The 25000-nt window shown below is 39.4% G+C and overlaps 1 protein-coding gene across 1 annotated transcript in view; it reads left to right on the top strand.

Moving 5' to 3' along the window:
- The window catches only part of LOC137656284 (zinc finger MYM-type protein 1-like), a 31575-nt gene extending 11543 nt beyond the window's left edge, over positions 1 to 20032 (top strand). Inside the window, exon 2 of the mRNA XM_068390455.1 lies at positions 19248 to 20032. Coding sequence (XP_068246556.1) covers positions 19248 to 20032 — 785 coding nt within the window. The remainder of the gene's footprint in view (positions 1 to 19247) is intronic.
- Positions 20033 to 25000: the final 4968 nt, after the last annotated feature.

Genomic DNA, 25000 nt, shown 5'->3' with positions numbered 1-25000 from the left:
GCATTTTTATGAATCTATTTTGTCTTTGTTAAGATGTCCGTTTCTTTGATGTAAATTTGTGAATAAATCAATATTAGGTTAATTAAACCTTCTTAGTGTTTTTGCTCCCTCATTTATTTAATGTTTAAACTGGGAATATTTGAAGAGTAAGTCTATAGGTGGTAACAGCGAGGTACTTTGCATTAATATATTTGCTTCGAAGGTAAAGATCCTTATCTTTAAACTTTTAAACTACTTTACATCACTGCTCCCATTTTGGATTTTGTCTGATTACATTAACGTAAAATAACTGTCCAGCATTTCATTGGGGTAGCTGGGACGGAGCCGGAACAGAGCCTGAGAATGAGATGACTATAGACCTGACAAAGCTAGAGTAGGCCATTATTTATTGATATTTCTACGTGTGGAGTACTCCGGCCTCTGGACAGTAAAATTTCCTCCTTTTGTATTTAAGAGTGATGGTTAGTGAATTGTGACAGTAAAGTATTAGCAGGGTGTTTGTGCCCCGAGAGTAAGTACTCATATCCTCCCCTGTTGAACTTTATGTAACTGTTATAAGGAGACTTTCCCGGACTAAGTTCCCACTCAGAACATAACCATAAAAAATTCTCCACACGAGTGGTCCTTCGAACTGGATATTTTACCTTTGACTTGTGAAGCATTAACTTAATTAATCAGCTTGATTAAGCATATAGTAACTCGCTATATCACCTACCCACACGCACACAGCCAGTTTGTCGAATGTGTAATGCCCAGACTTTAATTGGGAAGAGAAATTTGTAATCATCATGATCTTTGTGTATCGACCACGTGTTTAAGGAATGAACTACGTAACCAGGTTAATTTGTTGCTTGAATGTTCTCTACAGAAAGACTAGAATTTGTCGTAGGAACTTCGCTTTGTCACGGATCCGTTCACCCACGTGTTGTGGCGGAATCCACTCATGCCAGAAAGTTCTAAGCTACTTGAACTAAGGTTTTTTGTTGTTCAGACGCCCGTGTTTACTGCTCAGCTAGAGCGCCGGTGTACTCGTCCTGTCAACTAATTTTGCTAGCTAAGCATCTAATTTGTAACATTTTGTACCTTGGTCTACCTTCCTTTGTGTCGTTTACCTTCCCTAACCAACATTAACTTTTCTAACTAACGTTTCCCGTATACCTAGCACGTGTCCTTGTCCTAAAGAGCGAATTGGCGTAACATAATTTTAAGTGTTCTTACGAGTAACGTAGAAACTTAACCCCAAGTCCGTTTCATTCCACGTGTTTGTTCCGAGATGGCGGATCTTGTTTACAACCCAAACTAAGGGTACATAATTGTTTGCTACCGTAAGTAAATAACTTCGTGTAGTTCATTTAATTTCCTTTAGCGAGGAAATATTGTTTTTGTCCTTTAGCGAGGATATTTTTGTTTTACCTCCGCGTGAGGGAAATTTTATATTTGTTTAGCCTCCAAGAGAGTTCACTTTAAAGTCGTTGCCTTGCGCGCCTATCTACATTTTGAATAGATCAGTGGTCGCCTTAGTGCGCCCGTAATTGTAAAATCGTCACAACACTGTCAGCCTCGACCTGTTATTTTCACCTTTAACTTACCTTTTTTGCATTCATAAGCCCATGTGCTTTCTAATGTTTTACTTTAAAGTAACTTGATTCAATCATTTATCGCCAAGTGCGTATGTCATTTCTTTCAGTAAAGTTTGTCACGTGACCGAGCATCGTCTGCTTTGTTGGACCCGGTCACTTTGAATGTTTAAGTAATTTCATGATTTATATGTTTTTGTCCATTTAACTTGTTCCCCCATCATGAGTAAATTTAAATATTCATTTATCTCAATAATTTGTAGCGTTTCATTTTCACGTTCCTTTTGAAAATTCAGTTATCCCTTGTTTTGTTTACGAATCCGTTCATCAAACGTGGTCATTCCAAGATGGCGGACTTCATGTTTAACGTAAACAACCCTCCACCGCCTAAGGCGGAAACGCTTAGCCCCGAGGAGATTAACGCTAGGCTTAGGGAACAGGAATTAACATTCACCTTTGTTTGTGAGGACGCAGACCTAGCACTTCATGCTCTCGCTTCAGTAGATTTTCCCAACATGGGTCCTGAAGCCGTGGGTCATTTTAAAACTGAAATTAGTAAAGTAAGAGACGAACTTTGCAATTACAAGAATTGTTGGAGACGTCATTACGACCATCCCATTGTTAAATTAAACTATCCCGTGCTTGCTGCCTGTTCAAGTAAAGTTGAAATTGCCTTTAATAGCCTCATGGCTCATCCCAATTTAACTATTAAAGCTAATCAGTCTAATTCTTTTTCAAAGGCGACACCTTCAGTGACACGTCCTGTTGTAAATGTTATTAACGATCCCCTAGTTGATCCTTTTAATGTCTTGGCAGTAAAGCACAATGTAATTAATTTTGCAACAACTCCCCAACCTGTTCAATCGTCACATTCCAATACTATGTTGCCAACACGGCACACAATTAGTAATTTTGTGTCAATCCCACGTGCTCCGTCCTCATCTCCCAACCTTAAGCCACCAGTGTTTGATCACCCTCAACCCCCTTTGTCTTTGCCGCCGGTGACAGTCCGTCCCGGAGGAAATACCAATCACAGTCTTGTCATGGACCCCACAAGTGGTAGCGCAAATACCACTCAACCTAACCGTGTGCATGATGGCCAGCAGAGGCCTGTACCGGTTGTAGATTCAATCATTAAAGTCGTACCATCTCATGGACCAGTGCTCACGTTGCCTGATTGTCCTATTCTTAAGCCCGTAACATCCGCTCCAACACGTGTTGACGCTAAAACATCCCCGTCAAGATTTGAAACCCGCCCTCAGAAAGAGCCGCGTGATCGCAAGGTTAAGACCTTAGCAGTCAGAAATGAACCTTGTGCACTGACGGCGGATTTAGCGAAGGTCACACATGTAGACCTAGCACCGGAGCTAAGAGCCTGTTTACAAATAACTTTGCTTAAGGATAACGGTACCATGAACATCATTCATTGTTTTCATTCACTTTTATATGGCACAAGTGTAAGCCTTTATTATTTTTGCCAAGTCATTCAGCAGCATTTTTTCAGCCAATCCCTTGCTTTAACCTCAAAGCGTAAATTTAATTTTTTCCTTGACAACTTGTCATATTGCTATAATCCCCCTGACATCCTTCAACTCATGCTGAATATAACTTTTACTTTTAATGTTCCCCTTGCAAACGTTTTCATTAAAGACGACATCCAAGACCTTAGCTGTCAGAAATACGATGTCCCTATAAACCTAGTTTGTCTCGATTTGTCTTTCAAGCTAGTGTCAAATAACTTTTCACTTTTTGACGCCGAGAAGGAGGCAACTTTTCTCCTTTTGTCAGGCGATGAATACAAAGTTTTCAGTACGCCAGTCATTTTATATGTAAAGACATTTCATGTAAAACGTTGGGTGTCAGACCGGGATTGGGATTCACCCCCATAATTTCTAATTTGTCATTGGCCGGACTTGTTGCTGAACTCGACTGATATTGGCTTACGTTTTCTGTGCTCTATCCGTACCCCTAGGGTGGGGAGAATTGAGTACTTTTGATCGTTCTATTATTATTGCATCGTACGTTTAAAGTTAAAACTGATCATATGCTTAATTTAGCGCTTCCGTGAAGCATTGCCTGCGTGGTTCAATATTCCCCAAATTCACGTGAAAGCATAACTTTTGACTCGATTGATTTCAATTAACGCCAACAGCGTTTTGTTAACTTTTAACGGACGTTGAGGTGAAGAACGACTTCACTCTTCATTCAGCCAGTAAGGTTATCTCGCTCATACTAACAAGTAGTTGAATCACATTTGCCGGAACTAACCCTTCTCCCTTTTTTTCCCCTTTATCCCCAGGGTGTGAAGAATTTTCTTCACTCTTCTTCTTTCAATTGTATTTTTAGCTCTCTTCTACTAATACTATAGCTACCCCTTAAAAATTCTCTCCTACATCTAGTTTTCTTTAACGAAACATAGGGAGGACTAACCTAAACTTGTTGACAGTGGCGCACGCCATGCTCGTGACGTCACAGCGTAGATACGCACAACAGATGGCCTTAGTCGTAACCCCGGCGTATGTTGGTTCTTTCCTTAAACTACGTGGGTCGAGATTAAATTCCTAAACTGCACATTTTATATAAATTTCAATACTGCTGAATTAATGCATCTTATATTTCTCAATACCAATTAAGGTTTGTTAATTTTAAGATGTATGCCCATTGCACCAGTCCATTGCTAATTAATCATTTTAAATATTGATTTTTAGCAAGCCAGAATAGGTAGGATTGTTGTATATATAACCTCCCTCAGAGCAGCAAGATTTATCTGAGTATTTAGTACAAAATCCTGCCTCCTCTGCACTCCTTGCAACAATATATTGCCCTGTCCTGAAGTCCCAATAGGCAACCCCAATGGATTACCGTGCGCATCAAGCTCCTCACCTGTCTGGAAAGGTGAAGACAGGTGATCTCTTCGACCGTAGAGTCGAGCCCATTCAACGAGAAGCTGCCCTGGCCTTCTGACCTGCCTGGTCATTGAACTCGTCGAGTCGTGCACCTCTGGCTCACCCCCCCGCACCCTCTCTCCCAAAACTCGACTCACAAAAGGTTGCTGCCGGTCGGAGAGATTGAGAAGAAGAGGGCCCTGGTATACCATAGTTGTAGCCAAAGTGATAATTTTTGGGGTGAGCCAGGCAAGAGTGCAACGTGCCAATTAGTGCGACGACCAGGTCAACAGCTATCACGGGCATAGGACTGATCTTCAAAGGAGTGCAGGTACTACATCAATGGCCATTTAGTTTTCCCCCATTTTTTATTAGCTTAGACTAATTTTAACTTTATAGGGAACCTGGCTAATTACGCTATTCGGACTGTGTGCGGTGGGATTGTGTGTATATATTTTTTTCTATACAATTTTTTGCATTTTGAGATTAACACAGTCTCTGGGTCACACGGGCCACGTGTCCGACCCCATTTCGATTTTTTATTATTGCAGACCACGTGTCTAACTAACTAATTTTCATCATTATTTATTGCATTATTATGAATCTATTTTGTCTCTGTTAAGATGTCCGTTTCTTTGATGTAAATTTGTGAATAAATCAATATTAGGTTAATTAAACCTTCTTAGTGTTTTTGCTCCCTCATTTATTTAATGTTTAAACTGGGAATATTTGAAGAGTAAGTCTATAGGTGGTAACAGCGAGGTACTTTGCATTAATATATTTGCTTCGAAGGTAAAGATCCTTATCTTTAAACTTTTAAACTACTTTACATCACTGCTCCCATTTTGGATTTTGTCTGATTACATTAACGTAAAATAACTGTCCAGCATTTCATTGGGGTAGCTGGGACGGAGCCGGAACAGAGCCTGAGAATGAGATGACTATAGACCTGACAAAGCTAGAGTAGGCCATTATTTATTGATATTTCTACGTGTGGAGTACTCCGGCCTCTGGACAGTAAAATTTCCCCCTTTTGTATTTAAGAGTGATGGTTAGTGAATTGTGACAGTAAAGTATTAGCAGGGTGTTTGTGCCCCGAGAGTAAGTGCTCATATCCTCCCCTGTTGAACTTTATGTAACTGTTATAAGGAGACTTTCCCGGACTAAGTTCCCACTCAGAACATAACCATAAAATATTCTCTACACACACATATATATATATATATATATATATATATATATATATATATATATATATATATATATATATATATACATATATATATATATATATATATATGTATATATATATATATATATATATATATATATATATATATATATATATATATATATATATATATATATATATATATATATATATATATATATATATTTATATATCTATACATATATATACACACATTATATATATATATATATATATATATATATATATATATATATATATATATATATATATATATATATATATATATATATATATATATATATATATATATATAAATATATATGATTTATAAATAGGATGGTATGGTTAGCCCTGTAAGGTTAGCTCGTTTTCTTTCACATTATAGAGACCAGTCCAAGTATAGAAAACTACTGCGTATGGCTTACTATACTGTCTTCAAAAAGCTTGTAGTTAATTGTCAGATTAACTTTTATTATTATTATGACTATCCAAGCTGCAACCCTAGCTTGAAACAAATTGACAATAAATCGTCCTAAAGCTAGCAACAACGTTAAAACAGATATGTTATATATAAACTATAAAAGACTTTTGTTAGCTTGTTCAACGTAAAAACATTTGCTACAAGTTTGAAATTTTGAAATTCTACTGATTTAACCACTCGATTAGGAAGATCATTCCACAACTTGGTCACAGCTGGAATAAAACTCCTAGAATACTGTGTAGTATTGATCCTCATGTTGTAGAAGGTATGGCTATTTGAATTGACTACCTACCTAGTTTTAGGAACAGTGTTGAATTGTTCAGGAAAATCCTAATGTAAAGGATGGTCAGAATTATGACAAATCTTTTGCAATATGCATAATGAGCTCATTGAACGACGGTACTAAAGATTAATATCTAGATCAGGAATAAGAAATTTAATAGACCGTAAGTTTCTGTCGAACAAATTAAAATGAGAATCAGCAGCTGAAGACCAGACATGAGAATGATGCTCAAAACAAGGTAGAATGTGTGGGGAAATATGTATCTTTACTTAATTGTTGAGTGGGAAATTCTTGTTCCGGGAAAGTGTTCCTACGTCAAGGATAAGATCAGCAGGGGAGGAAAAGGAACAATATAATTCTAGGCACAGACACCCTGTTAATAACTTTGATGACATAGTTCACTAAGCACCACTCAAATACCAAAGAACTGTACTCTGTCCAGAAGCCATAAAAGTCCACACGTGAAATAAATGTAATTTGATGGCCTACTCTAGCTTTTTCAGGTCTCAGGTCAACTACACTCTTAAGCCTTCTTCCGGCTCCATCCCAGGGACCCCAGTGAGATGCTGGACCTGAATATTACGTTAAGTAATTATTGAGACAATAGCAATGGATGGGAGCAGTGTAGTGTAAAGTAGTAGTTAAAGATATGGTTCTTTACCTTCGAAGCAGATAGATTCAAAACTAAGCCACTCGCTAATACACTTATTGTAAGTTACTTACTCCTTTTAAAATATCGAGTATACTGTCCCGAGATTAAATCGTTTGATGTAGATACAATGCATTGAGAAAAGAGCCTCTCTCTCTCCCGTCGCTTTTCTTTGGTTTGACTATAGTGGGTTTACTCTCGCCTTTTTTATAGCAATTAGTTCTGTTGTGTCACTTGAGTGCCTGTTGACCTGTGATCCCTCATTCCACAATATGTCGTTGTTTTGACATTGCGTTAACTGAAGACCTAATTTCATACTTCGTCTAAAATACAGTTTCTGGTGCAATTGTTGCCCTTCTAAGATGTACGGAGATGAAGTTGAATATTTACGATGTTGTTACTTTTTTTTCTTTTGATGTTATACTGTTGTTGTTACTTTTATGCCTTTTACAGGGCTATCTTTATTGATCTGTATCTTGTTGATTTATTTATTTATTTATTTTTTTTTTGTGATTTACTTTCATCCTTTTCAATATTTACTAAATTTTCCCTTTTCATTTCACCTACCAGCATTTGTGTTCTTCATTGAAAATGAGTTATATCGATCATTTCGAAAAAAAAAAAAAAAAATTTTGCCATTGATTTGACCTCTATAGTAATACGTATAAAGATTACTATTCCTTTTACTCAGGTTTCATAGATTCAAAGAGCTATATACAGTTGGATATCAAGAAACTAGCTTTTAAATCTGACTATTGTACCAACCGTGTTTCACACAATTGTACATAATTCCTTTTGTATATATTATGCTTGTATCTTCGCTCCTCCCTCGCACTAAAAAGAACCTGAATGATCATGTCTCCGGTTTTGCTCTGTATCATTGTCTGTCTCTCGAACATGTCACGTCCTGTTGCCTTGAGATTTTGTATATAAAGCAGAGTGTTCCTTAATAAATAACTCAGTCGTTTCCAATCTGCCTTTGAGTTCACACCCTTACTCGGCACTGTCACATTGGTGACCCCGGAAGTCGACTCGCTCCCACTGCCTTCCACCCCCACCTCCCTCGCCCCTCCATCGTTGGTACTATGACGGAGACAGACTCTACTGCAGTTGGCGCCGCGGCCGCACCATTGAAACTTTCACCGTTTGCCAGCAGAGAAGTGTTCGCTTGGTTTCAACGCGCTGAAGTCCACTTTCGTATCAGGGGCGTGACTCGCTCAACCACCAAAGCGGATTATGTTCTCGCGGTGATACCCGAGGACACCTTCCCAGAAATATCCGACTGGCTTTGTGAACAAGGAGACACCCCAATAGCGTATGACGCCCTCAAATCATACCTTCTGCAGCAGTACTCGCCGTCGCCAGCCGCCCGTATAGCAAAGCTTTTTCAGCTCTCGCAACAACCGTTGGGGGACCAAAGGGCTTCGCTTGCCCTCAAGGAAATGACCAGTATCGCTTGCCTTCAACCTGCCGCAGACGGCTCTCCTCGCGAGGTGAACCTACTCCGTGCCCTTTGGATACGCCGTTTACCTGAACCTGTGTGCGCTGCCATACCCGATGTCGATAGTTTACCCATAAAGGACTTGATGACCAAAGCCGACGCCCTTATGGACAGCCACTTCAAGACCTCCATCAACGCCTCCACCCCTGACGACGAGGATGCCTATTCAACGTCAACCGAAGCTGACATGAATGCCGTAGGACATACACGCCTACCCCGTGACGTGCCGAAGCGGCGACAAAGCCGCCCACCACCCACCAATCGCTCGGGCCCCAACGAACGACTTCTACAGCCACTTACTACCTCCCATCCGCCGCAGTTTTGCTACTACCACTTCAGATTCGGGGCAACCGCGAAGAACTGTGCCAATGATTATCAGTGGCCAAAAAACGTGTAAGTAGGCCATCGCTTGTGGCGGTGGCCTCTCATGTTTCTAATCTTTTCTTTTTACAGGATGCAGGAACGGGCTTTCAATTTTTGGTAGACACGGGTGCTTGTCGTTCTCTTTTGCCAAGGAAACTCTTCAAGGCACAACGTAGTCTGTCTACATCTGCCGACGTCCGGTTGGTAGCTGCCAACGGATCTGCGATACCCACCTACGGTTACGAGAACCTCACATTATCGTTCGGAAACGGTAAATTCAATTGGAAGTTTCTCGTTGCTGACGTCACAATGCCAATCCTCGGTGGGGATTTCCTCTCTCATTTCCACCTTCTGGTCGATGTCGCCCACCAACGATTGGTCAACGAAGACTCGTACTTGTCAACACCTCTTCAACCCGCCCCCTCTAACCTCGCTCTCCACATCAGCGCACCCACGGATGCCTACGTCCACCTCCTCACGTCGTACCCGGAAGTTTTCCGTCCAGAACTTCGCCAAACGCCCACGGTTCCTGCCAAGCACGGTATTTATCACCATATCAAGACGACGGGACCCCCAGTCTTCGCAAAATTCAGACATCTGGCACCGGAATGATTGGCAGCCGCCAAACAGACGTTCGCCGAAATGGAGAAAATGGGCCTTTACCAAAAGGCCTCCAGCCCATGGTCGTCACCCTTACACATCGTTCTGAAGAAAGACGGCTCCCTCCGTCCGTACGGGGATTACAGGCGCCTGAACATGCAAACAGAACCGGATCACTACCCCCTCCCAAACATTGCCGATGTAACCTCCTACCTGCACAAAGCGAAGGTTTTCTCTACGCTCGACCTCCTGAGGGGGTATTATCAGGTGCCTATGAACCCAGAAGACATCCCCAAGACCGCCATCACCACTCCGTTTGGCACATACACCTTCAATTACTCATGTTTTGGCCTTCGTAATGCTGGGGCAACGTTTCAACGTCTCATGGATGGCATCTTAGGGGACCTCCCTTTCTGTGTATGTTATGTGGACGACATACTTGTGTTCTCCTCCTCAAAAGAGGAACACCTCCGTCACCTGCGCATCGTGCTCGACCGCCTGCAACAAAACGGCCTTGTAGTCCGGTACGACAAGTGTACCTTTGGCGCCAACGAAGTGTCGTTCTTAGGGCACCGTATCACTCCTGAAGGAGTCCATCCCCTCCCTGAGAAGGTAGCAGCCGTTCAGAATTTCCCCACGCCCTCGACCGTCAAAGCTCTGCAGGAATTCTTGGGCATGATCAACTATTATCACCGTTTTCTGCCAGCCATTGCCGCCACTCTTGCTCCCCTCTACGCCTCCCTCAAGGGCAAGCCAAAGGACTTGAAGTGGGGTCCCCTTCAAGAAGCAGCCTTCTGCAATGCAAAGAAGGCCCTATCAACTGCTGCGGCTCTCACTTTTCCTATCCCACACACCCCTCTCCTTCTCTCCACCGATGCCAGCGACGTCGCTATTGGTGCAGTACTCGAGCAGGTGGTCAAAGGCTCGCCCCGCTCATTGGCCTTCTTCAGCAGAAAACTGTCCAAGGCAGAATCGGGTTATTCTACCTTCGATCGAGAATTGCTGGCGGTGCACTTGGCTGTCCGTCACTTTCGCCATTTCTTAGAAGGTACGCCCTTCGTCATTCGCACAGACCACATGCCTCTGGTGCACGCCTTCACTCGACAGTCTGACGCCTGGTCCGCCCGTCAACGCCGACATCTCTCCGCCGTGGCTGAATACAATTGCACCCTCCAATACGTCCCTGGGAAAATGAATCCCATTGCCGATGCCCTGTCAAGAAACACGTTGGCTGCCGTTCAACTGGGATTGGATTACAACGCCCTGGCTGAAGCCCAAAGACAGGATCCAGAGTATCAAGCTTGTAGGACATCCTGCACGTCCCTCCGTTGGGAGGATTTTCCCCTCGAAGAATCCAACACCACCCTCCTCTGTGACGTCAGTACTGGTAGACCGCGACCTTGGATTCCTGTTCCCATGCGCCGACAGGTGTTTGATTTCATCCACGGCCTTTCACATCCCTCGTGCCGTTCTACTGCACAGCTGCTGAAGGCAAAGTTCATTTGGCACGGCATTTCTAAGGATGCTAAGGATTGGGTCCGTGCCTGTACTTCTTGCCAAACTTCCAAAGTACATCGACACACGGATTCAGGAGTGGGCACCTTTCCTCAACCTGAACGTCGTTTTGCACACATTCACGTCGACGTTGTAGGCCCCCTACCTACATCACAAGGACATCGTTACTTGTTTACCGTCATTGACCGCTCCACTCGTTGGCCTGAAGCCATTCCCATGGAAACTGCAACGTCCGCCTCATGTACATCTGCCTTACTCTCTGGATGGATTTCAAGATTCGGTATCCCTAAGCATATTACTTCTGACAGCGGAACCACTTTCACCTCTCAATTGTGGACGTCATTAGCGAATCTCCTGGGCATCACCCTACATCAGACAACGGCCTACAACCCCGCTGCCAATGGAATGGTTGAACGTTTTCATCGCACCCTCAAAGCAGCTTTGATGTCCCGCTGCAAGGATTGCAACTGGTTTACTCAGCTTCCCTGGGTCCTCCTTGGACTGAGGACCACTCCTAAAAACGCCCTCGACGTCTCGGCAGCCGAAATGGTGTATGGCGACCCGTTGGTCGTCCCTGCCGAGTTTTTTCCTTCTACAACCTCCTCCGATGATCTCCAGCGCATACGTCACGTCGTGGGAAAATTTACTCTGTGCCGCCAGACTTACAAGCCCTCAGTGAAGCATCACATACCAACGGACTTGCACTCTGCAACGCACGTCTTCCTGCGCAACGACACCAGCAAGCCACCACTAACGCCCCCTTACACGGGCCCTTTCCTTGTGATCCGACGCAGTCCGAAAGCACTCCTCCTAAACATTCGGGGCAAAGAAGACTGGGTCTCCATTGATCGTCTAAAACCTGCTTATCTTCTGCCAGATGACCCGCCTACAGTTCGCCTCTCTAGATCAGGGCGCCCTATTTAACATGTATAGTATGTCATTTTAGGGGGGGAGCCATGTACCAACCGTGTTTCACACAATTGTACATAATTCCTTTTGTATATATTATGCTTGTATCTTCGCTCCTCCCTCGCACTAAAAAGAACCTGAATGATTATGTCTCCGGTTTTGCTCTGTATCATTGTCTGTCTATCGAACATGTCATGTCCTGTTGCCTTGAGGTTTTGTATATAAAGCAGAGTGTTCCTTAATAAATAACTCAGTCGTTTCCAATCTGCCTTTGAGTTCACACCCTTACTCGGCACTGTCACACTATGCAATAATGAGAAGTAATATGGTTAAAATGGACACAGTTCTTCAATTTCGACGAATTGCCACCTGCACCCATTGCATGGTGGTCAAGGTTTCACAAAGTGTTCCTGTCAGGGGGCTTGCATGGCAAAAAGATGGAATTGGAAAAGGAATCAAACTTCGTGCCACAGCCATTGAAACTGACAAAATTAAAATTGCAAAAAAAAAGTAACAAGGTAATCTGGCCAGTAAGTTTTTTTCATCACCTTGAATTATGGTTGATAGATGTTTTTCTTTTTCTGTTTTAGACTATGTAGGCTGCATGCATTTTATAATAGATTGTGCAGAGATTAAAAGTGTCAATAATTGTTGATGTGTATAATAAACTATATAATATGTCATAATGAAAAAATGATATAAGATCTATTGGCAATCAAACGAAAGTTGCCTAATACACAAACTAAGCACATTGCCTATTTAACAAACTAAGTTGCCTAATTTACGAAATAGGCTGCCTAGTTTATGAATTAGGCAAAATATTAAAATTAGTTTACAAGTTAGGCAATCCCACTGCCTAATAAACAAATTAGACAAATCAATTGCCTAGTTCACAAGTTGAGCAATTCCTCATACATACAGATATATATACTGTATATATATATATATATATATATATATATATATATATATATATATATATATATATATATATATATATATATGGATAAATATCAACACAACATCGTGTTCAAATAGAAATAAATTTCTACCTCATACTTGGGATCGAACGCTAGCCCCTTCTAATGAAAGGCCAGGTCAAAACCAACCATATCACGAGAGCCCATAAAAGAAACTGGAACCTGACGCTAACAGCTGTCCGAGGATTTACCTGGCGAGACATCAGTCTCTTACCAGCGAGTTTTACCCAATTTCCCGGGCCACCACGTGACACAATTGGTAGTAATTCATTCAAATTACCCCTAATGAGTCAATATGGATAAATATCAACACAACATCGTGTTCAAATAGAAATAAATTTCTACCTCATACTTGGGATCGAACGCTAGCCCCTTCTAATGAAAGGCCAGGTCAAAACCAACCATGTCACGAGAGCCCATAAAAGAAACTGGAACCTGACGCTAACAGCTGTCCGAGGATTTACCTGGCGAGACATCAGTCTCTTACCAGCGAGTTTTACCCAATTTCCCGGGCCACCACGTGACACAATTGGTAGTAATTCATTCAAATTACCCCTAATGAGTCAATATGGAGATATTTATCCATATTGACTCATTGGGGTAATTTGAATGAATTACTACCAATTGTGTCACGTGGTGGCCCGGGAAATTGGGTAAAACTCGCTGGTAAGAGACTGATGTCTCGCCAGGTAAATCCTCGGACAGCTGTTAGCGTCAGGTTCCAGTTTCTTTTATGGGCTCTCGTGACATGGTTGGTTTCGACCTGGCCTTTCATTAGAAGGGGCTAGCGTTCGATCCCAAGTATGAGGTAGAAATTTATTTCTATTTGAACACGATGTTGTGTTGATATTTATCCATATTGACTCATTAGGGGTAATTTGAATGAATTACTACCAATTGTGTCACGTGGTGGCCCGGGAAATTGGGTAAAACTCGCTGGTAAGAGACTGATGTCTCGCCAGGTAAATCCTCGGACAGCTGTTAGCGTCAGGTTCCAGTTTCTTTTATGGGCTCTCGTGACATGGTTGGTTTTGACCTGGCCTTTCATTAGAAGGGGCTAGCGTTCGATCCCAAGTATGAGGTAGAAATTTATATATATATATATATATATATATATATATATATATATATATATATATATATATATATATATATATATATATATATATATATATATATATATATATATATATATATATATATATATATAAGTAGAATAATTTATAACTCTAACGTGGAACTGCATGTTGACAAAAACCTTCTATTCGAGAAATTGCTTTTGAATGATAATTCTTTTAAAGAGTAAGTTACCAAATCTATACAATTTAATATCTTTCAATACTTTCTGATATAAAATATAAAGAAGTAGATTTTCCTTAAGCAATGGGGCAGGGCTATAGTTGCCCTTTGCTCCCCTCACCTCAACCCCTTAGCCCATTTACTCCTACGCCAAGTGGCAGAACAAATCAAAGTAGTGAATTTACAGCGGTATTCGGAAACGAGAATTTGATAAGCTCGGTTATTATTACCCGGAGATTAATGTTTATTAGAAATAAACTAATGTACACGTAATGATTCGATGCAATATGCTTGTTAAAATCACTTTGGAAAAACTGTTTAAAATGTAAAATGAAACTTCAAAACTTTGTAGAGAGAAAGATATGTTTCGAATGTTCCCTAACTATTTTCATGACTCCTTTTCATAAGGAGTCAGAATAAATGATCATACCTTTTATGAGTCTTACACTTATAGATGATAAGTAGTATGAGAAGAGATGAACAGTATATTAGGAGGAGAGTGATGGAAATAGAGGTACAGGGAACCAGAAGGAGTGGGAGACCAAAGCGAAGGTGGATGTACTGTATCAAGGATGACCTACGATCAAAGGGATTAACCGGCGATGAAGTGTGGGACAGAAGAAGATGGAAAATGCTGGCCAGAAACATGGACCCCATATAGAAGTGGTAAAAGATGCAGACAAAGAAGATGTTGTACAGAAATCCCTTGATTGTGGTCAGGAAGTTCGTATGATTGGCCTTGATTTTAGTGTTGCCTTTGACCGTGTTAATTAGGAGGCTCTTGTTTTCAAACTCAAACAGCTGGGAGTAGGTGGGTCGTTTCTTAGCATTATTAATGATTTTTCAAGTAATAGATCCCAAAGAGTTGTTGTTGAAGGGTACCATCGTAAGTATAGTAATAGGGAATCTGGTGTTCCATAGGGTACTGTTCTTGGCCCATTACTTTTCATACTATATACACATGACATATGGTTTGGCCTGGAAAACAAGCTTTTTGCACATGCAGATGATGCTACTCTCTTTGCATCAATTTCATCCCCTGAATGTAGATCTGGGGTTGCCGAATCTCTTAATAGAGATCTAGCTAAAATTAGTGCATGGTGCAAATTATGGGGTATGAAATTGAATCCAAACAAAACTCAAAGGGTGATTGTAAGTAGGTCAAGGACAGTGGCACCTCAACATCCGGATCTCAGTATTGATATTGTTCCTTTAACTTTGTATGGCTCTTTTAAAATTTTAGGTGTGATTCTTGAAAGAAAAGTTACTTCTGAGAAACTCATTATGTCTGTGTCTCCTTCAATTGCACAAAAAAAAAAATAGCTTAAAGAAAAAGTATTTCAAGATTTTTGGTGATGAATCTATTCTGAAGAAGTGTTTTGATTCTTACATTCTTTGGAGAATTTTTCATCATTTTTCTTCCTATCGTAATTTAGGCTCTCTCCTAATATTACTGTTACCCCTTAAACGTTCTCTCCTACATTAGGTTTTCTTTACCGAAACATCAGGAGAACTTTTTTATACTAACTAACTTGTTGACAATTGCGTATGCCCTGTTCGTGACGTCATAACGTAGACACGCACAGCAAAAGGTGGTTCTTTCCTCAAACTACGTGGGTCGAGATAAATTATCAAACTGGTTTTGAATATGATTTTTAATACAGCAGACTTAAATGCAGCTTTTATCCCTCAGTACCAATTAACATTTGTTAATTTTAAGATGTATGTCTATCGCACCAGCCAATTGCTAATTGCTATATTTGGTTGTTAATTTTTAGGAAGCCAGAATAGGTAGGATTTTTGTATATGTATATTCCCTTAGAGCAGCAAGATTTCTCTAAGTATTTTGTACAAAATCCTGCCTCCTATGCACTCCTTACAACAATATATTGCCCTGTCCTAAAGTCCCCATATGGCACCTCCACTGGGTTACTCACGCATCATGACCCTTACTTGTTTGAAAGGTGAAGCCAGGTGAACCCGTGCCACCAAAGGGTTACTCCATCCGTACTCAAGCAGTTGTTGTGACCGTCTGACCGACCTGGTAAGGGATTCTGTGCAACTCTGGCTCACCTCCCCCCTTCCCAAACTCGACTCACACCAGGATCTACCGGCTGGAGATAGGGAAGATGAGCCTGGGAGACACTATATGCCACAAGCGAGGATTCCAGGGGTGGGCCAGTGGGTTGTGCAAAGTGCAAACTATGCAACTATTCGGTCATCAGCCATTTGAAAACAAGTGTGGCCTTCTATAAGGAGCGCAGGTAAAAATACTTGGCCACTTAGTTTTTCCCCCATTTTTAGCTTAGATTAATTTTTACTTAATTTAGATTTATCTGGCTGTTACATATTTCAGGTTGTGTGAGGTGGGATTGTGTGTACCGTTTTGCATATCATTCTCGCTTTCGAGACTAGCAGAGTCTCGGGGTCACAGGGCCACGTGTCCAACCCAATTTCAATTATTAATCATTGCAGAAGACCACAAGTCTGAGTAACTATACTTTTTTACTATTTTGCATTTCCTTTCATTATATTTTATGTTTGTTTTGATCCTTTTACCTGATGTTCAGATGTCCGTTTTTTTCCTATGGAAATTTATGTAATAAAGCAAGAATAGAATAAGTAAACCTCGTCGTATTTTTACTCCTTCATTTATTTGATAGTCATTATGAATATTTAATCTCGGGACAGTATACTCGATATTTTAAAAGGAGTAAGTAACTTACAATAAGTGAATTAGCGAGTGACTTAGTATTTAATCTATCTGCTTCGAAGGTAAAGAACCATATCTTCAACTTTTACTTTACACTACATTGCTCCCATCTATTGCCATTGTCTCAATAATTACTTAACGTAAGATTCCTGTCCAGCATCTCACTAGGGTCACTGGGACGGAGCCGGAACAAAGCTAAAGAGTGTAGATGACCTTAGACCTGAAAAAGCTAGAGTAGGCCATCAGATTACTTTTATTTCACGTGTGGAGTTTTCCGGCCTTTGGACAGAGTACAGTTCTTTGGCATTTGAGTGGTGGTTAGTGAAAAACGTTGTCAAAGTTATTAACAGGGTGTCTGGGCCTAGAATTGTATTGTTCATTTTCCTCCTCTGCTGATCTTGTCCTTGACGTAGTGAGACTTTCCCGGAAGAACAAGTTCCCACTCAACAATTAAATAAAGACAAACATTTCCCTACACATTCTACCTTGTTTTGAGTATCATTCTCCTGTCTGGTCTCCAGCTGCTGATTCTCATTTTAATTTGTTGGACAGAAACTTACGGTCTATTAAATTTCTTATTCCTGATCTAGATATTAATCTTTGGCACCTTCATTCAATTAGTTCATTATGCATATTGCATGAGATTTGTCATAATTCTGACCAGGGGCGTAACTAGGTGAGTATGGGCCCTTGGCCTTTTCTTACAGTGGGGCCCCATTACCTCAAAAAAAATACATATATATATATAAAAATATATATATATATATATATATATATATATATATATATATATATATATATATATATATATATATATATATATCTATCTATCTATCTATCTATCTATCTATCTATCTATCTATCTATATATATATATATATATATATATATATATATATATATATATATCTATATATATATATATATATATATATATATATATATATATATATATATATATATATATATATATATATATATATATATGGGAGAGAGAGTAGAGAGATTGATTTGATATATCGTAGAACTGGTAGGTATAAGAAATTGAAATATAATATGCAGGTATTGAAATATAATTACTAATTGTTAGTACATTCATATCTTACAAAAAAAAAAAACATCTAAATTATATATTCTCAATAATGAATCAGAGGAATACCCTTATGTACGCCTATGCAGCCGTTACATTATTACATAATTACGATACCTATAAAATGAAAATAAACACAACTTGGTCCAAAACATTTATACCATCATTAATAAACATATATACCTTACACCTCCTAGAATTCTTTCTTCCTTGCTCTTATCTCTGCAAATCTGTCAATGACTTTACTTAAGTTCAATTTACGCTCAGTTCCTTGTTCAATTGATAGAAGAGCTAGTCCCACTAATCTTTCCTGTGCCATTGTACTTCACAAATAGTTTTTAACAAGCTTTAGTTTAGAGAATGAACGCTCTGCACTTGCAGTTGTGACTAGAATAGTTAAAAACAATAGCATTACAGTGCAAACCTCAAGGAACTGGCTGAAATAAAATGATTTTCTATGATCAACATATTGGCAAGGTCCTTAATGATAGAAACTTTGCTGATTTCTCCCTTCAGAGCAGATCTCATGCTGAGAAATTCCTGTGTGAATGTTTCTAACACATCGTTGTGGTATTATTTCACAAAACTAGATGCCTTTTCGTACAGCTCTGAGTCAGATAAATTTTGCAATGAGATTGGTTCCAACACTGAGAATGATGAGACAACTTCATGCAAGCCAGTAAAACGGAAGTTCAACTGAGTTGTGATAATGTCCAGAGTACGATAGTAAACAGTTACTCTACAGTCTACACAAACTCTCTGGATCTTCTAATCTTTGGTCTTCACAAATCTCGCCAAAATGTCTTTTTACGGTACGAAGTCTCTTTTTCTCAAATATTGGTCTGATTGACCACTTCTGGGCTATACCTGTTGCTTCTTTCTTTACATCCTCAAACTGATTTCTTAATCTGCACATCTCATCCATGCAAACCTTTAAGAGGTCTGCTGCCTTAGCATGGGCGTCAACAGGTGGGGGACGGGGGGGGGGACAAGTCCCCCCCACTTTTCAAAGTGGGGGGGGGGGACATAGTATCATTTGTCCCCCCCGCACATTTTTAGTATTCACTATGGTGATTATAGGAGTTAGGGTCAACAACTGCATCCCGAGCAGCAGGTTTGTACAAATGTTTGTCCTCAGGGGAATATCTACTTGGATTATATGGATCCCTTCCTCTTATTCAATGTCTAGAAAACTTCAACAAGAGCCTACAAGGATCAAAAGTGACAGTATCTGGAATGCTAGAAGCTGCAGAGGTTACCATAAAGAACCTACAGTCACTTCGATGTGAGCACAAATTCAAGAGATTATTTGAAGAAGCAGAACAGAAGCTCCATCTGTGTGACCTAGACGCAATTCCTCTTTCAAGAAAGAAAAAAATACCAAAGAGGCTAGACCAAGGATTAGGATTTGCCTCTAACTACTGTCATGACTCAGCTGAAGAGTTTTATCGAGTTGAGTTCTTCAGTGTTATTGATGCTGCCGTACTGAACATTAAAGAATACTTCACTTCCACTGATCTCACCGAGTATCAAGATTTATCGTCAGTACTGTTGACTGGGACACATAAGCCAGAAATTATCACTAAGTATCTAGAACTCAATGAATCTCTGAATCAGCAACTCGATTTCTTCCACAACCAGTTTAAGGAGTCAACAGTTGAAGATTATAGAAAGATCTTCGCAGATATGGTACCAGAAGTTCGCCGAATGTTTCCTCAGATAGAAGCATTGTTACGCCTTTTACTTGTCTCCCCAGCAAGTTCCTGCACAGCTGAGAGGTCATTCAGTGCTCTCAGACGATTGAAGACATGGTTACGTAGCAGTATGAGTCAGCAACGCCTTAACCACCTCATGATTTGCCATGTACATCGTGACCGTCTAGCTACCTTAAGTCCACAGGCGATTGCTGAGGAGTTCATCCGAGCAGAACTTCAGAAGACAAACGAAGGACCATTTTTTGTAGATTCTAACTAACAGAATTGCTAGGATTGACACAGGTTATTTTTCGTCTTAATACTTTAAATGATATGATAATAATCTCATTTGAATGAAACAACACGAGTCTTGCTTTCATATAATGTGAATTAATCATTTAATAAACCATGCATGTTGATTTAATCAGGCTTTATTAAAATTTTCAAGTAATATAATAGTGTTTATATCTTAATCATTACAAAGGGTCTAAGGTAATACTTCATGCTCAAAGCTTTAATGTCATCATGTTTGGCCAATGATTTTAAGAAATATTAAAATTATTTTGTATAACTTGACAGACAGATACAAAATTAAAAGGCTTATAACAAGATTTCCGTCAGGATACAGGTCTTGTATTTTGCTGAAATATGTTGATCAGGTGCCTTTAAAAGCACCAAAAAAGGTAATAAATTAAAAAGATTTCTCGGGGGGGGGGGGGGAGGGCTTACAGCCCCCCCCCCGGACCCCCCAGCTGTGAGGGCTCGCTGCGCTCGCCAGCCTCGCCTGTCAATGCCCCCCCCCCCACATTTTAGAAGCCAGTGACGCCCTTGTGCCTTAGCAAGATCAACTGCTTTTGATTGCAACATTTTTTTATACTAGATTTATTGACTGTAAGATTTTGGACTGAAACGTCAAAAGAAATACAAAATTAAAATTTTCAAGACATTTCTTTAGTGCAGTGGCTTCATTGCGTTCGTCTGCCTTAGAGCTGCATAATATTATTTGTGCTAGAGCTTTCTGCACATCACATAATCGAACTTTGAGAGCAAATACCGCATCATAACGTCCAGCCCATCTAGTTGGGTTTAACTTTTTAATAGTTACCCCTTTGCGAGTGCCTGATTCAGAAATTAAGCTAGATAATATGTCCCATCTCTTGATACTTAATCCAAAAAACACATAGACTCTTTGAACAATATCATAAAACAGCTCCATTTCTGTCACATCCTTGCCAGCAACATTAATCACCAAATTTAAATTATGAGCAGCACAATGAACATAAACTGCATTGAGTTCAACATCAATTATTTTTTTTCTGCACACCTTTGTATATCCCCTTCATGTTACTAGCTCCATCATATCCTTGGCCACGACACCTTGAAATAGAAAGCCCTCTTTGTTTAATTATTTGCAAAAGTTATTCTGATAGTGCAGCTCCACCTTGGCCCTCAACCTTATGAAACCTTAAAAGGCTTTTGGCTTCCCATTAGCATCATATTCTATGCTACAGTAACGGTATATTTCACACATCTGATCAATTTTGGAAATATCCAGTGTTGTATCTAACATTATGCTATAAAATGAAGCTGTTTTAATGGCATAAAGCCCCCCTGACACTTGCACGCATTTATGGCACGCATTGTCACGCCTTGTGACGGGAACTGGAGTGAACGATGCGTGAACTGGCGTGAACGTGACGTAAACGGTGCGTGGCATGCGTGCCATGCGTGCCGAGAATTTTGAAATGCTCAAAATTTGTGGCACGCATTTTCACGACAAAATTGGCGTGAACTTGTCGTGAATGATGCGAAAACTGGAGTGAACTGGAGTGAACAGTGCAGGACGATGCAGGAGGATGCGTGCCAGTGCGTGGTAATGAAATCAATGGATTTATCCCTACTGAGGGACGATACGGGAGGATGCATGCCAGTGTGTGGTAATTAAATCAATGGATTTATCCCTACTTCCTCGTAATCATCAAAGAAAAAATCTGTATAATGACAATATATTCTTTTACCTCTCTCCTTTCCTTATTTAATTGAGAGAGAGAGAGAGAGAGAGAGAGAGAGAGAGAGAGAGAGAGAGAGAGAGAGAGAGAGAGAGAGAGATGGAATAAGCTTCAATATCTCTCTCTCTCTCTCTCTCTTTCTCTCTCTCTCTCTTGGTATTATTATCAGCAAGGATTTGAAGTTCACCAAACAGAGCATAAAAGCTGTAAAGAAAGCACAAAACATAATAGGTTACATAAAGAGACAATTCAAATACAGAGATATAGACCCTGTAGGACTACTACAGCTGTAGGCCTATACAGATACACCATTAAATAAATACATTCAAAATTCATCTATTCCGCTCTTTTATAATATATTAAAAACTTTTCCTTTATTCTCCTACACAATCTACAACTTTACCCTTTGAGTAAGTCTATCGGCAAAATTGTTATTCACACTTACACTAACATAGGCCTCGGTGCGAATCTAAGGAATTTGCACTTGATTTGTCACTAACTTTTACCCCCTGCACTCTTTTATCCCTCGGGGAGAGAGAGAGAGAAAGAGAGAGAGAGAGAGAGAGAGAGAGAGAGAGAGAGAGAGAGAGAGAGAGAGAGAGAGAGAGAGAGATTATTGATTTTATAACACAAAAAGAGGACAGAAGTTATTTAATCCCTTCATGAGCAGGTGTAATACTTGAGAGAGAGAGGTATATTTTCTTCATTTTGCTTGTGGTTTATTGAATGTGTATACACCCACACAAACATATATATATATATATATATATATATATATATATATATATATATATATATATATATATATATATATATATATATATATATATAAACAAACAGGAAAAGTTACAAAACTGAAAAAAGTTCACAACTGCCATTTAAATAAGGGCGACTAAAGAAATTTACCCTGGCGAGAGACTTCAATGCTCACAGGGCACCTAACCAACCTAATATTTTTAGAGATAATATCTTTTCTGCCTCAGTTTCAATTATATTAGTTCACAAACGATACAACAAAACTAATGAATGGAATAGTCATCTTTCAATTGAATTCTAAGATAATGTAAAGTGGGTTCCAAATATCTGATCAGCATATAACTGCCATAAAATATTATTTTTTCAGTAAATTATAAAGCTTAAAAATTATTCAAACCAGTTAATTACCTATGATAATAATTAAATAATAAAATATATACTAAATAGAAGTATAATTGTTACAAATATCTATAAAGATAACCCACACATTAATACAGGGGATATTAATCAAAGATTAGCACAAGAATACGCTTTTGATAAAAATCATGTAGGAAGCCCGTCTTTATATATGATGTGGCCAAGTCGTGAACTGGAGTGAACAATGCGTGAACGATGCGGAATGATGCGGAAAGATGCAGAAAGATGAGTGAACGTGTCGTGAACTAGTCCTGCCAATTCGTGCCATGTCCTGAACGTGGCGTGAACTTGTCGTGAACTATGCTTGAACGTGTCGTGAACTTGTCGTGAACAGTGCGGGAACCTCCCAGTGCGTGCCAGAAATGCGTGCAAGTGTCAGGGGGGCTTAAGTGAGTTCTTTTTCAGTTTCCTTTGAATGCAACTGAATGAGTTCATTTTGTATCATTGGGCTCATATACTTTGTTTTACCTTTAGGTTTACTGATTAATTCTGAAAGAGCTGGATCATATTTAGAAAGCAACTCAATGATGCAAATGAAATTTCCACATTTCCTTTCATCCTCATCATAATCACCTTCATCTTCTGCTTGTGTTCCTTCTTTGTGTCCACGAAATGGCAAATTGCACATCGCAAATGTAAGAGTTACGTTTAATAATCTGTCCAAAACCTGACGCCAGTATTTTTTCTTCTTTTGAAGATTACCCTTCAAGTGCTTCACTCAAAGAATTTCTGACCATCCTTTACAATCAGATCTCCCTGAACAATTCCATCCTGTTCCTAATACTAGGCAGGTATTTAATTCTAATAGGCATGCCTTCTCCATCATGACGCTCAATACTACAAAGTATTCTGGAAGTTTTATTCCAGCGGTGACCAAGTTGTGGAATGATCTTCCTAATCGAGTAGTTAAATCAGTAGAACTTCAAATTTTCAAACTTGCAGTAAATGTTTTTACATTGAACAGGCTGACATAAATCTTTTCATAGTTTATATATGAAATGTCTGTTTTCACATTGTTGCTGGTTTTAGGATGATTTATTGTTAATTTGTTTCCAGCTAGGGTTGTAGCTTAGCTAGTCATAATAATAATAAAAATTATTCTGACAATTAACTACAAGCTTCTTGAAGACAGTATAGTCAGCCATACACAGTAGTTTTCTATACTTGGACTAGTCTCTATAATGTGAAAGAAAACGAGCTATACTTACAGAGCTAACCATGCCAAAATCTCTCTCTCTCTCTCTCTCTCTCTCTCTCTCTCTCTCTCTCTCTCTCTCTCTCTCTCTCTCTCTCTCTCTCTCTCTCTCTCTCTCTCTCTCTCTCTCTCTCTCCTAATAGACTAGATTTATTTAATTTTTCATATACATAATTATTAGGTAAATATATGATATTTCAATTTTTAGCCAAATACACGAACCACATATTTTCCAACTGGTTATTTTGTGTTTGATCCATACCTGACCATGATTATTCAAACAATCCTGCCAGTTGCATATCCTATTTATAAATCATATATATATATATATATATATATATATATATATATATATATGTATATATATATATATATATATATATATATATATATATATATATATATATATATAAATGCCACCTTTTACAATCTCTACAGAGGCGGTCTTTTACAATAAAGGTTCGGCTTTATGACTTCGCCATTCAGTCCGGGATGCATTTTGCTTCTTTGGTATACAAGACGACCCATTCTCACTCTGATCTTCCGATCCCTACATCTCTTTTTTCTGTTGTCTTTACTTGGATATAATTCATGGTATATTGTATATCGATACATCATGCTATTCTTTGGATTTTTAACATAATTTTCTTTGTATTTGTGAAGAGAGAGAGAGAGAGAGAGAGAGAGAGAGAGAGAGAGAGAGAGAGAGAGAGAGAGAGAGAGAGAGAGGAGAGAGAGAGAGAGAGAGAGTTTTGCCAAAGTCTTATATATGTATATCTAAGCATGGTCTTCATCAATAGATGTAACACAGTTCATCATTCATCGTCTTCCACAGATCTGTCAGAGTCACTTAACTTGACATGGTCTTGAA

Source organism: Palaemon carinicauda, chromosome 17 (assembly GCF_036898095.1).
Source record: "Palaemon carinicauda isolate YSFRI2023 chromosome 17, ASM3689809v2, whole genome shotgun sequence".
Classification (NCBI taxonomy): Eukaryota; Metazoa; Arthropoda; class Malacostraca; order Decapoda; family Palaemonidae; genus Palaemon; species Palaemon carinicauda.
This window is presented reverse-complemented; position numbering and strand designations above follow the sequence as displayed.